This window comes from Cricetulus griseus, assembly GCF_003668045.3.
Source record: "Cricetulus griseus strain 17A/GY chromosome 1 unlocalized genomic scaffold, alternate assembly CriGri-PICRH-1.0 chr1_0, whole genome shotgun sequence".
NCBI lineage: Eukaryota > Metazoa > Chordata > Mammalia > Rodentia > Cricetidae > Cricetulus > Cricetulus griseus.
In genome coordinates, this window is record NW_023276806.1 from 219734404 (window position 1) to 219749115 (window position 14712).

The 14712-nt window shown below is 42.0% G+C and overlaps 1 protein-coding gene across 1 annotated transcript in view; it reads right to left on the bottom strand.

Moving 5' to 3' along the window:
- Ppp1r9a (protein phosphatase 1 regulatory subunit 9A) overlaps positions 1-14712 on the bottom strand; it is a 262450-nt gene that overhangs the window by 60228 nt on the left and 187510 nt on the right. Inside the window, exon 7 of the mRNA XM_035451403.1 lies at positions 1592-1747. Coding sequence (XP_035307294.1) covers positions 1592-1747 — 156 coding nt within the window. The remainder of the gene's footprint in view (positions 1-1591; positions 1748-14712) is intronic.

Sequence of the window (14712 nt, forward strand, 5' to 3'; positions counted from 1 at the left end):
CAGCTCAGTGACAGAGCACTTGGCTGATACTCAATGATCCTAGGTTTGTTTGACTCCCCAGGACGAGAAAAAAACAAATCTGTGGATGCTCAGCCCTAAATGAAGCAACTGTATCCCCCTCACATACAAGTCTCAGGGAACACTGAGGAGTAAGGGATAGAAATACTATAAGAGGCAGAGAAATGTTGTAAATGTGGTCACCTGGAGATGGCATGGCCACTGCACTCATGACCTACTGCAGCTATGGTTACCTTCTCACGACCAAGACAAGGTCTGTCAATACTCCAGCAGCTAGCACTAATTGGACTCTCTGGCTTTCCTCAGGCCCCGAAGGAGACAACATGAAAGTAGGAGAGGGTTATAGTACTGGGTGGTATCTGAGGGTACTGGGAGGGATGAGCTCAGGTGGCTCTGATCAAGGTATATGGTACAATGCATGAAATAAAAAAATGATTAAAAAAGAAGGAAAGTTAAGATGGTTCTTCTTTACGCTATCAGTCATCAGTGCTAATGTCTGTGGAAAATGACGAAGCCTTCTGACCAGAGGGCTTTAGTAAAAGTACCTTTAGTAAACATGCTGAGCAGACTGTCAATTATGTGAAGAAATCAAGTCAGATACACTATACAATGAATTCTCAGTACACGCCTGATGCCAGTAATTCAGTGAGTACTTAACTGCTAATGAACTGGCAAGAACTGTGCAAAGACAGAAGGCACAGTCTGTTCAAAAATCATGGTCACAGAATCCAGTAGGAAAACATAGAGCTGGCCCAAAGTAAGACTGGACAAGGTCATGGTGGCTTGTGGTCATGTCAAAGCAGTAAAACGGGTAATTAAGAGAATCCTGTAACATCAAACTTGGAGGAAAAAAATCTACCTGGTTCTTTATATGCACACTAAGGATCTATCCAGGTCTTCCTTCAGAAAGGAAACACTGTGCTTCAGAAAACTGAGCTCTTCAGTTACAAGGTGAGCATAGCCTAGACTCACTTGCCTAGGTGTGTCTGGGAAGACAGCATGGAAGTGTAGGGCATCCATCACCCTTACACTAGATGCAACTTTCAGCAGGGGTGCATCTGGCAAAGCTGTAGGTATGGAATGGCTTCTTTAGGACAAAGGAGGTGATGGCTTCCTGCTGCCACCATTCCTTGGTGGCTCTATTAACTGTCCAATGTCTGCTCACTCAACTCTTCAACGGAACCCTTTGGGCATGTCATTCTTATTAGAAATCTAACTACTTCAGGAAAACAAAGAAAAACAGCTTTTTAGAAAAATAACTGCCTTAGAGAAAAGAGGTCATGATCAGGTCCCAGAGCATCTGTAAAGTAAAAAATATACACGGAACATGAATGCATCCTGAAATGATGCCCTACGTTATAAAGCTGCTACTGTGACAAGTGACAAACATTAAAACTGGTGATAGTAGAATACAATACAATCAGCTAAAATTGTACTCTCAAATTTAAGACTCAGAAAATGTTGAAATGCTTCAATCAGAAAACTGATGATTCTTAGTTCATCCCACAAATAAAAAGATATTTGACAATGAAAGGAACAGGCATAGGCAAACCTTGTGCAGGTCAGGGCTCACCTCTTTGAACTTGTGACTGAGCTTGCTGGTGTCCAGGTCAGATGGGGAAAACATGTCCTCATTCTCAGGGAGCTCAAAGACTTCAATAGCCATGTCACCACCAGGAAGAATGGGCCCGACCTCATCCTCTTCCTCATCAGTGGCATATTCTCCAGTCTGAAAGGGAGGGAATTTCAGAAATACAATTGTCCTTATCCTACATGGAGCTGTTATTAAAACAATTTGTATAAGAGAAAAGCATGGCACCAAATGGTGAGAGGGTTAATGTTTAAATCGAGCATGCCTCATGCACCCAATGTTAAACACAAATGTTAGTGCAGAGATCCAAATTATCAAGTGTAGACCACAAAGACATGTGCATTTAACAGTGAACAGCAGCAGCGAGAGTTGCTTCACACTGGGAGTATCTGACAGTTTTACTAAATAGGATCAGGTTGCTAAAGGAAATAATTAATTTATTCATTACATTTATTTGTGTGTGTGTGTGTGTGTGTGTGTGTGTGTGTGTGTGTGTGTGTGTATGTGTGGGGGCATACACAGGCCACAGTACATACACAGAGGTCCAAGAGGAATTTGTGAGAGCCCGTTTTTTCCTTCCATCATGTGGGATCCAGGGATTGGACATGAGTCATCAGGCCTCGTGGCAGACATTTTTACCTTCTGAGCTATCTCAATGCCTAGGAAACAAGTAGTGCTCTAAAATTCCTACTTCCTGTGCAAATAAGCCGTCTATCAGGGGCAAGGAGGAAGGAATCAGACAGAGGTCAAGATTTACAGAGCTGGCAAGGCCATAATGAAGTCTCTGGAAACCTTAGCAAATTAACTCCCCTCACTCCAGAGTTCAATCAGTTGTGTTTTGTTTGTTAATTACAGAGACATGGACTGGTGAAGGTCAAGCCCAGGGCTTCTAACTACACAAGTGCTGTATTATACCTGCAGAGGATGCCAGGAAAACTCTCTTGTTAGTCTGGAAAAAAAATCACCTAAGTTTTTAGATTTCCAGCTTTTTCTTGGAGAGCTGGATCTGAGCTGGATTATGAGCCCATGTCTGCTGTGGTGGCCAGCTTAGATGGGCCATGCACTTTCTAGTTCACAAAACTTTGCTAACTGGTGTGCTGCTGTTAGCTTGCTCCTTTCCAAGGCCAGCAGGAGCCTGTAGGTATTTGAGTTCATGACCTCTGAAATAAATGTGTGTCTTTGTCACTGACTTCCTCAACATTATTGGAAAGTAACTCCTCTTGGCAGCACCAGGGTATGAGGCTATAATTCAAAATAATTGCCTGACATCTTTACCTTATGTAATTTAAGGATAAATCACCGAGTCTGTGAGTTAAAAAGACCAAGTTCATTTAATTCACCCCTGCTCCTTCAGGAAGTAGCTTTTTCAACACATAAAGTGCAGATACAAACTCATATTGCCTTCCAGCAAGCCTTCGCAAACAATGGAGTGATGGACTCCTTTGATTAACCAGCCTTGGCTCTGAGCGCTGCTTTCCCTCTGTGTACTCACCCTGCCACTGTGGTAGTGAAGGAAATCTGGTCACTTGTCTCCAAGTGGTCCTTTCTAGTCTAGAAGGCCAGGACTCAATTGCCTTAAGACTTCTCTTTTCCAAATAAAAACATCTTGCATTTTGCCAACCGTACAAATTTTTCTCTCTGAACTCCGGGGTGTGCTCTGATTTCTTTCCTAGTGCCTCAGCGTGCCCTTAGCTCTACAGCAGAGAATTGGACAGCGTCTCCTAAGAAGCCTGTGGGCCACTGACAATGGCACCTGTTGGACATTATTTCCTCACACAGGGACTGTTAGCAGGGAGACCACAACCTCGAGGCATTTGTCTACAGAAATAAGGTTGGGATCGTTCATGCTGAACAGTCATTTTCAAACTGGCCACAGGAAAGTTGGATCCCCTTCCCCAGCTTTCTCATTCAAGTAAAATTAAAGACATCTTGACTGGAAGGAAAAGAAGTTGGTATTAAATCATTCATTTTGAACAAAACTGGCAGATTATCACCTATAAATCTAGGATTCTTTAGACACCAGTCCAAAAGGCATGTCTAACCCGTGCCCACCAGCCCAGGTCACATGCTGTATGAGCCTCGAGACAACTGTATAAATAAATGGCCAGTGCAAAAATCATAATCTTAAACTATTATGAATTTTCTCTAGAGATTCTTTTCTTTTTAATTCAATTTCATGTTTCTTGACCATGAACTTTGTAGATTATAGTGTGATGTTATGATGTCACAAGAAAAGGCAGTCTTGGGTCAACTTGAATGCCATTCCAAGTATCATTGACCCTTCTAGTGGAACAATGTAGCTCGCTGGTTTTAGGTAGCTGCTAGTTCAGGTAGCATTCTTGCAGAGTCTTTTCATCAGAATCAAAAGTGGAAGCAATTCTTACATCTAACAATAGTTCTGGCCTTGTCTACAACACACTTTATCACAACTACCTATGCAAATATATGTTGTTAAGAATTCTAGATTCTTTTACTTTTTATTTTCCCAGCTTCCGTTCTTCCATAAATCTGAATCACTTCCAACTCTGCTGAAATTGGAACTGCTTTCATCTTTCCATTTACTAGTACTCCTCCTTCCAATCAGGTTATTAGCATCCCGAAGACAAAGTATGTCTTCCACTGTCTTGTGTCCCCTTTACTGCCTTGAGTCTTTTTTGTTTTAAGCCCTGAAGAATGTGGGCCTTATAGAATTCTGTGAAATCGTTCTCTATCACCAACCATTTCCAATTCCTACTGTCAGGAGCTTTAAATAAAGGATGCAGCTGCTTCAGAATACCATAAGCATCTGGACTGGGAAAGCTATGCTTAGTAGATGAAGAGTAATACATCTCCCGACTCCTTTATCTTTATTGAAAATCTTAATTATTTTTATGGTTACCCTGCAAATAAAATAAATGATACGGAACAAAAGGTTAGCAACATGTTGTAAACCTCAAAGTGAGGTCAAATCTGCCATTTGTAGAGAAAGACAGACAATGTCATACAGGGCTCCCTCCTCCCCCTCAAAAAAGCTCCACAAAAACTTGCAGCCGCTACCTATCTCCCTGAGAGCCAGCTTCCTTCCTACTGACCAGATTTAAAATCTTTACAACTGGATTCCTGGCATTCTTCATCTCACTGTGTAATCTATTTCAGATGTGGCATGGACAGTTCTGAGGGCAAAAACCTGACAAATAGTGACCATCCCTTTCTGTGTTGTTTACCCTGTTCATTAATACCTTTTCTTTTTAATGGTCCCATTAAAAGGTAGGGGAGTAAAGAACCCTACTTTAGAAACTTCATGTTTGCCCAGCAATATGCGCTCAACAACTAGATGACATGTGTCTGAATATACGCTCCTAATGTGGGGGAAGAGACTCAGAGATTTCACCCAATGACCATTAGTTAAGCTGTAAAACTGTATCTCACAAACCCCTGGAACCCTCACTCTTTCTTCTGTGCTATGCCATCACCAAGCTACCGAAACTAAAACTCTGTAGGGGAAACACACCAAGACTATGCTTCTTTAACATTTCCTCAAATGTCAAGGTTTTTGTGTGTCCCTGCTGTGTTGAGATACAGCATCCACAGCTTTGATTATCAGTCAGTTCATTTTGAAGTCATGCACGTGTATCTGCTGGAACCCGAAGTTCCGGTCTTTGTTTTTCCCATAGTGTACTCATCCTGAGCAAGCATGCGCGTGCTCATGCACACACACACACACACACACACACACACAAAGGACCCTTTGGAAGGACAGGGCAGAGAAGCAGGAGCAATAGTAGGAGATTATGAGAGAGGGATCACTGGAAATCTAATATACTATTTATTTTCTCTTAAGTATTAGACGTGTTCACTACGGTGACAAATCTCCACCTGGTTTAGGGGCCTGCTGAGTGGTGGGTGTTTCATGCTTTCTTTCTTACAAAGACCACAGCCAGAATATGTGATCACTAAAAATTATTTCAGTGTCCTTAAAGAGAATGAAAATTACTTCTGCCAGGGAAGAGAGTTGTAAAATTCCTCTAGATTTTTGTCGAGTTATCTGTTACCTGTTCTCTCACCTAATTTTGTGGAACTCTTGTCTCAGTCTTCCTAGAATATTCTCCCATCATTGCTTCTCACACTTCCTCCAGACACGAATGCTTTGGGGCATAAGCATTTTATTAAATGACGATGATAATAAAGAACACCCTGTCAGGGTGCCCCTCTCGGCAAACTGTACTTCTGGCTAATAGGAGGAAAAGCACTGGGACCCATCAGAGCCTGAAGCACACATAAGAGATGTAGGCATTAGCCTAGATTTCACTGAAGGGACATAAACTATAAAATCTAGGAAGCTGGTGACGTGGGGATCAAAAAGAATCTTAGTTGTGTGGTCACTTAGATTTGGGTGCAAATACTGGCCCTAAGATTTTGCAAGTGAACTTCTAGACCAAAGTTTTGATTGCTTTATCTGTCAAGTGAAAAACAAACAAAGCAAACGGAAAAACAAACAAACAAAACAGTTCCTTATCAGGCCGAGCTTGTCACTGTTAAATTACGTGGGGACTGAAAAGCATTTAACAGAAAGGCACCACACATGATCTTTGTTGACTGCTGTTATTGGTACCAGTGGTGGTGACACTTTGCATGAAGTCTCACAGAACCTGTACCTGGTAACCAAAGGACCACTAAGCGTTTGTCCTGTCAGTATGATTCCCGAGGTCTCCACACATGCATCTTTTGTCAGTATTCTGACAGAAACTGCTCCTTTTCTAATTGGCTCCTTTCCTCATGTTGCATCCGGGACCCGTTTATATCAAACTCCAGAATCCTGTGCCACTGTGTGTCTTACTTACACCCTCCCCTGTCACCATGGTCTACACTGCATATCTCCTCATGTCAGAACAGCCTGTGAGGTTGTGGCCAGTAAGACCTCCCCCCATTTCCCTATGCCCCCCCACACACCTTCATCTCTCAGAACACTCTGTCACATCTGCCTCTCCCCATCAGCTGCAAGGTCCTCAACTGTGCCAGGTACAATTTATCCCTCTAATCGCAGTGGCCAGTGGACTGTTTGGCATCCAGTAGGCCCTGAACAAATGTTTGCTGAATAAACTAAGACAGTTGTGGCCACATCTGCACACCATGGCGGAGACCGATTTTCCTGTTAATCTCAGCTTTCCAGTGTGAAATACAGTCAAGCACAGCTGCAGCTGAGGTCTAAACGGCCCAACTGGGGATTTTCTCTTGTTGTTAGGTTCAACCATTTGCAGTAATTTTTGCTGTAGCAATGTTTACTCTGGTGAATTCTGGGACACTAAATGGTGCTAACCATAAAAATAGCCTGAATTATGCAGTTTGTGGGAATTTGTTTACTGCATTTGAATCCAGTTATATATATATTCTCAGACTCATTTTTGAGAGAAAATAGAAAAGAACTTTCTCTCTGTTGGAAGACCTCAGATGAGACACTGGCGCCCACAATTCTCCACCCATTAGGATTTTAGCAAAAAGCACATGCATGCTTTGGAATATAAAAATCCCTCACAAAGACATCGACTTTCCCACGCTGGGCCAGTGACTTCTGTGTGGCCTGGTTTTGTAATGTTGGGCCACTTAAGACTCTGAGCAGTATTTGCAGAGCTGGGAAGCACTTTCTTCAGGGACCGTTGTGAGACTACACAGCAGCGGCACATTCAAAGTTATACCACTGCCAAGACTATGCTTAGAGACTGTGAGACCTCCTCACTGGGATCATTTCCCCTTCTCATTTCTCCAGGACAACCCCAGAGAAGTGCATCAGGAACATGCCACTGGAACTAGAGAGAGCGGGTCTCTAGGAGAGCCTCAGCTTGCATCTTTCCTGGCCTACTTTTCCAGAGAATAGTTACAGATTTCAATGTCTTAGGATATTAAGAGGATTCGACAAAATACATACATGTGATGCTGACCTGTGGTGTATATTAATGACCTCCTCCTTTTACTCAGTCATTGTATCAGGTCTTTACATGTTTATGGTATCCCCATCTTTTGATCTGGGATTGCTTCTTGGTTTGTATCATTCTTCCTGCCTAGTTTCCATGGAGGAAAATATATTTTAAAGCTCTACTTTTATTATTTTAAGTCATATGTATGTGTGTGTTTGTGTGGGGTTATGTGCACATGCCTGTTGATGCCCTTGAAAGCTAAAGGCATTGAATTCTCCCTTGGAGTTCTAAGAGGTCATGAGCCACCCATGTGGGTGCTGAGAACTGGACCTGGATCCTCTGCAAGAGCAGCAAGAACTCTTAGCTGATGACCAGCCTCAGAGAGACGTTTAAAATCAATACTAGATTCTCATCTAGTCCTGGGTCCCCAGACTTCAAGAGCTCAGCTCACTGTACTTTTCACACTGCTCACAAATTATTATTGTAGCAATTTTAACTCAAGTTATGCAAATACATTCTCTTCCATCTACTCAAATCCATGTTCCTTTTTTACGTATTTTCTATGAATTTTCTTAGTTCATTAACTAGCATTGATTTTAATGTTTCCTTTAGTTTTTATCTACCCAAAATAGAAGGTACAGTCAAAACCAGGGCCACTGTTTCCTGCATTGGTGTCTCAATGGTAAAATGACCCCCAGTGACCTTGCTTCCTGCATTCTACTGTAATCCTTCCTCTCTAGTATGGACGGAACCTAGCAATTCAGTTGAAGCTAAATACACGGGAAGTAACTAAGTTAGTTACAGGAAGTGTGACTTCTGCCTCTTTTGTCTTTTGCTTTCTCTGAGCCCTCAGTAGTGGGAAGCAGGAATCCATGTTGTGAGCAGGAAGAGGCCACATTACGAGGTACTGAAATGCCTGGCTGATGGCCAGCAGGAAACAGGGGTCTGCCAACAGTCACATGAGGGAGAATGGAAATGGCTCTTCTGCATCCTGTCAACAGCTGGGAGTGAGTTTGGACGCAGACTCTCTCCCAGATGAGCACTTAGATGACCACAGCTCTGGCTGACACCTTACTTATGGCCTTGGGACAGATGTGGGCTTAGAAAGATCCAGATGAACTGGCTCACAGTGTATTGTAGAAATAGTTCTTGTTTTAAATTGCTATGTTTTGGTGGTTGGTAGTGTTTAAGGAGAAAAGGGGTACACATAGGAAGGGAGGCTGCCATAACAAGTCCGGGAAAATAATAGGGATGTGACTTTGGAAATGGGCAGTGGGCAAAGGCTAGAAAGTGTCTAGAGAAAGGATTAGTCTAAATTGCCTTGGACAGATTGTTAGAGGGAACCTGGAAGGCAACGGCAGAATGTTTAGAAACAACATCACTTCTTAATGAGATATAGGAAATGTCTAGTAAACAGGGCCATGGCAGCAGGGGATTTCCACACCATCAGAGGTGCTGCCTGCCTGCCTGCCTGTCTTTTCCCCTCACAGAAAAATGGAAAACAGAGGGAAAGACCTATTATATAGGAAGGAAACAAGATGTGACGGCTCTAACAGTTTACAATTCAGTCTAGAATTAAGAGATGGCTGCCAAACCCAAGTTCAAACACAGGACCTGCTAGCAGAACAGAGTTCTCAAGTAGAGGCTAGATTACTGGGGTTCTGACTTAGGAAACCACAATTTTAAAACATGACAGGTAAGCCAGGCTGCCACTGCCCTAGAAGAGGCACCATTTCTATTCATTCTCAGGCTGTCTGATTTTACAGAAAAGCTAGTCTGAAACAAAGGCCACCCATGCCTTTGCTCACAGGGCTCGTTTAGAAGGAGGGATCTATGAAGACACCGTTTCTCAGCAGGATTCTCCCATTTCTATAGTTTATGGAATGTGGGAGATTCCCTCATGAGATGGACACACCTGTGGCCCCACAGGTCAAAGTGACCAAGAGAAACAAGAAGGGAATCCACTAAGTCTAACAACACAGAGTACTGTGAACAGGACTCCAAGTCACCGAATAGCCCTACCTACAGATCTGACACTGTCTATAGCCCACAGGCTCCCAGATAAAGAAATCTGACAACCCTTCAGGATTTACTTTAGAAGCTTGGTTGCACTGATGTTCCCATTTGTCTTAAGTCAGTAATCCAAGTAGATTTGGGTGAACCAGTAAACGGATGGAGCCTCAACACATGAAGTCTAGGGGCTAGAGACCTTCACTGTCCACAGCAACCCCAGCTGGCTCAAATGGGGGGCTAATAGGAAAGCCCTCCAGGACCAAGGAGGCACCCCAGATACAATCTAATTAAATGACTCCATTGTGGGGATAACTGTCCACAGGGTGCATATAACTCCTGAGTTATCCCTCAGGAATTCTCCTCCAAGTAAACAAAGGAAAATGACATTTTTTGGAAGGAGTCTCTTCAGCCACCTGATGGCTGTATGACTTAACAAGTCTTTCCCTAAACATATAAAACTTACAAAGAAGGATCTCCTTCAAGAGATTCTTCTCACTGTGGGACCAGGAGAGACTGAGTTTTGAACTCACAAGTTTAAATATCTCCTTTCTCAAAAGTCCCCAACAAACCCACGGTTCATATAGAAGGGGCAGACGACCTCCATCTTGGCAGCTGAGGCCAAGATGGAGGAGAGGAGCTACCAGGGTTATGGAAGCAGAGAGCAACTCCATGTCATTCACAAGGCACCATGCTTGGTGCTTAGTGTAGCTTCAACCTAACGCTATTTCTCACCGATCACCCAACACACTTTCAAAGACAGCCCATAGTCGCTGGCATCACCTATACAGCTAGGGCTTTGCCTCAGCAGTCCTAACGCTGACTTCTGCATAGGAACTGGAATGAATCTGCATCTGGAGAACCCGCTATTCCACCTCTGTGATAACAGATCTTTAAATCTTGTTGTGACTTGGGGAGTGGCTGCTGGCAAGGGTGATGAGGCCAAGAGCTTTTCCTCCACTGAGTTACCTTCATCACTAGAAACACTATGGAAGGCAGTTGAGGTCCAAAGATCTACCTGTGGGTTTCCAGGGGAGTTTGTCTGTCTTAAGAGAAGTCTCCCCAACAGGGCCAACATCCCTCCCACTCCCACTTACTTTTTTCAAGACAGGATTTCTCTGGGTAGCCTTAGCTGTCCTGGAACTTGCTTCGTAGACCAGACTGGCCTCAAACTCACAGAGATCCTCCTGCCTGTGCTCCCGTGTTCTGGGATTAAAGGCATGCACACTATGCCAGGCCCAACATTCCCTTCTAACAGCTAATATCCATAGAAAAATGTCTGGTCTGGAGACAAACCTAAAGTTGCATGGCAGACCTAATAGACTGCAGGAGAAACAGGGTCAACTGGCAACCCAACCATGCTACTTTTCCTAGTGATCATTATATGCCCTTCCTTATCATCTGCCCTGTGGACAGATCTCACGATTCCCTAGGAGTCAACCCACAATCACTGAAATTCCCCTGATGCTTGTAAAGGTCTGTGTTTCTGCAAACATTGTCACACTGGGATCAGAATCTTTCTCTAAGCCAAGGTGTGTGTCCACATGAGTTGAAACAACTATCACTGTGTGCTGATTGCTCTGATCTTTACTTCCTGAAGGCAACAGAAGAGGACCACATGAGATCTCAGGGAATTATTTCCTGACTTAGAGAGAGAGAGAGAGAGAGAGAGAGAGAGAGAGAGAGAGAGAGAGAGAGAGAGAGAGAGAGAGAGACTCAGTTGATGTTTTTTTACAGGACCAAAACAATACTGTTCAATTTAATGGAAAAACTTCCAGAAGCTTGGGTGATTAAGAAAGCCCAAACACTTCTCCTTTCACAAGAACTTTAACCACCACCATGTGCTACATCTCTGGTCTACAGGCAGATGGACTTTGTTTCTTTAACATCCCTTACATTGTCACAGTTTCTTCTGTAACAGAAAAACAGACAATAAAATCAACTGAAATTACAAAAGTAAAACCAGAAGCCTGAAACTCACACTCCCATCCTAGAAATCCTCATTGTAAAGGCTTTCTTATACTATGTCCATTGGACTTCTACTTTCAAGGCTGCCTTGAAAACAATTTAAATTCTGTACAGTGTTTATATATAGCTTTCACAGCAAAATAGCATCTTGTGAGACAAAACTATAGGGTCCATGACTCAATTTTCTTAATTCCTTTTAATAAGTGTCCCCTACTTGCAAATAGATGAATGCCACTTGTCTTTACATTTCTGATAAATATCTACAACACAAAGGGGCAACCCATGATCTTTTGTTTTCCCACCAAGATCTTGTAGTAACTAGTCAACAGCCAAAGCAGACCTCTATAATTCAAATGTCACACTGCAATTTCAAACTGGCAGCCTTCCTTGGGTTTCGTTTTACTTGCCCAGGAAACAATGAGGTATTTATTCTGATGCCAGTACAACTGTGGGAAGAGTTGAGAGATTTGTGTTGTCTTGAATTTTTAATCTGCAGAACTGGACAGCTGGTTACAAGAAGGGTACATGTTATTACTGCTTTAATAATTCTGTAACATACATTGAATCGAAACTCAGATATGTGTTTGCATTATAGTTTCTATTAAAGTTGATTTATACAATTGTAAAACTTATAGCACACTAGCAATCATAAAAGAATTACAGTGGCACAAAGTATAAAAACACCAGTGGCATCAATGCAATATTTATATATAACGTACATACATACTAACGACAAACAGAACCTCAATTTTCTGCTCTCCTAGAGGGAATTCCAGTCTCTTCTTCCCATGAATATGCATGCCTTCTGGAAGCAGTTCCTTCTTGCCAAGTGCCTGCTACACAGGGATGCAAAGGTGTTTGCTTCAGTGTTCCTGGAAGCTTTAAGAAGTATAACCCAGGACCTGATAACGTCTAGTATGTCCCCACACTCCTCACAGATCTAGACGTGTGTCCCGTCCTCGTCCTCATCCCGTCCCCCACCCCCCACCATGAGTTAGTGGATCCCAGGCTAGCCAAGGATATTTGTGTATTGCAAGAAATACCAGTACTGCTGGGCATGGTAATTTGTACCTATAATCCTATCACTTGCAATGCTGAGCAGGGAGACTCCTTTAGTTCAAGGCCAACCTGATCTACATAGTGGGTTCCAGGTGAGCCTAGGCTATAGAGTGAGACCTGTCTTTAACATAAACCAAATAATAATAATAATAATAATAATAAAGGAGTACCATAAGGTTTTTATACTAAAAATGATACAGTTTTAATCTATTTTTATGTCCTCAAATACTAAGAACTATGTTACATTAATTTTGTTTGTTTGTTTGTTTGTTTGTTTTTGGTTTTTCGACACAGGGTTTCTCTGTGTAGCTTTGGAGCCTATCCTGGCACTCGCTCTGAAGACCAGGCTGGCCTGGAACTCACAGAGATCCACCTGCCTCTGCCTCCCGAGTGCTGGGATTAAAGGCGTGTGCCACCAACGCCCGGTGTTACATTCATTTTATAGCCACATAATTATTAAATATAAGATATTAAATATGGTGGATTTCCTTTTTTAAATACAAAGTTGGCAAGATAGGAAATAAAATTCACAGCAATATGAATAGTGACATAACCACAATTACGGAGCTAATAGCTTAATTCAAGAGGACCAGAACAGGTATACCACACTCATGTGGGTGAGCGTCCTTGACTCCTTATCAGTCACTAGGCCTAGAGCAGAATTTTGTTAGAATATTATCATTCTTGCCACTGGTTGCTTTTAGTTTTACTACCCTTTTGTTTCAGCAGCGTATCACTATTTTGGCAAAACTTTGTAACAATGGGATGTACTTTTCTGTACCTTGTGCACAGTCGGACAATTCCCAGGGCACTGGTTGTGAGTTGCTGAATCAGTGCTAACACACTGCTGACCTGTGTGACTATACCACAGTATATTTATGTGTGCTCATGATAACAGAGATGTCAGCTGTCGTCTATTTTCCTGTTACAGGGCTACATTATGTAAGCTACAAATTATGTCTATGACATTTTTATTTTACTAAGAGGTTTAACAAAAGATAGACTTTTTGGATAAATTTTGTTTGACAGTAACAAATTGTTTTTTCAAAGTGGCTGGGCCAATCTATTTTCCTATGTGCACAGAATATACTTCTCATCTTCCTCGAACTTAAAATATCCAACTTAAATCAGTTCCTCAGGTCCCAAATGGTATCCACTTTGGTTTTCAATTTCCACTTCCTGGCTGGCTGCAATAGTTGGTTATCATCTGCCCCGAGGCTTCTTTTGTGGCATGTCTGCTCAAGTCAGGGACCCACAGGTGGTCTTTCCCTATTGACTCCATTACTACTTTCAAGACTTTTTAGTTTCTGGCTTACTGGTTCACTTTCTTTAAAGTACGTGTGTGATACATGTGAGTTCCTAATTATAATGCTGTCCTCTCTTCTCAATATGTTCTTTTAGGGAACTTTTCCTTTTCAAATTAAAGACATATCAGCACTGTTCTCTGTCTTCTTCACTTTGGTTTCCCTTCTCATATCTGATTGGCCAATCCACCTGCAGAGGGATGTATGCATTGAGATGGGTGTTCAACTTCGCTTTTTTTTTTCTGCCATTTAGTGATAGGATTTTTGTCAATCATTTCCCAGCTACTACAGAATACCTATGTCAGTTCCTGTGTCTAGAGTCTTCATTAGTCTGCCTATTCATTTTCTCTGCTGTCTAAATTACAGCAATCCAATACAACCATCTCTTTTAAAGCTTTGATAGGGTTGTCTTACTGCATTGTTCTTTCACATATATTTTAGCAACTGGTTGCCAAAGCCATTGAAAATGCCTTTAGATTTTCACCAGAACTTGAGTGAATGTGCCCAGCAACTTGGAGAACCCTGACTCAGTGTAGCTCTGAGTCTTCCGATCTATGGGTGAAATTTCTTTGCCTTACATACATTTGATTTAACACATTTCAATAAAAATGTATTGCCCCTTTGAGGATCTGACATACCCTTTATTTCTTGACATCTAGTAATGTGATATTTTAAAACTTACAATGGGCTCTTTATTTGTAGACATTCAAATACATGTTATATTTTAATGCCAGGGATTCAGAAAATTTGCTAAAACCTTGTATTATTTTGAATAATAGGTACTTCTCAAGTTTCCTAAATAGACAGTCTCATTATCTGGGAATTGTAGTAGTTTTATTTCTTCTTTTCCAATTTATTTCTCCTCTTCCTG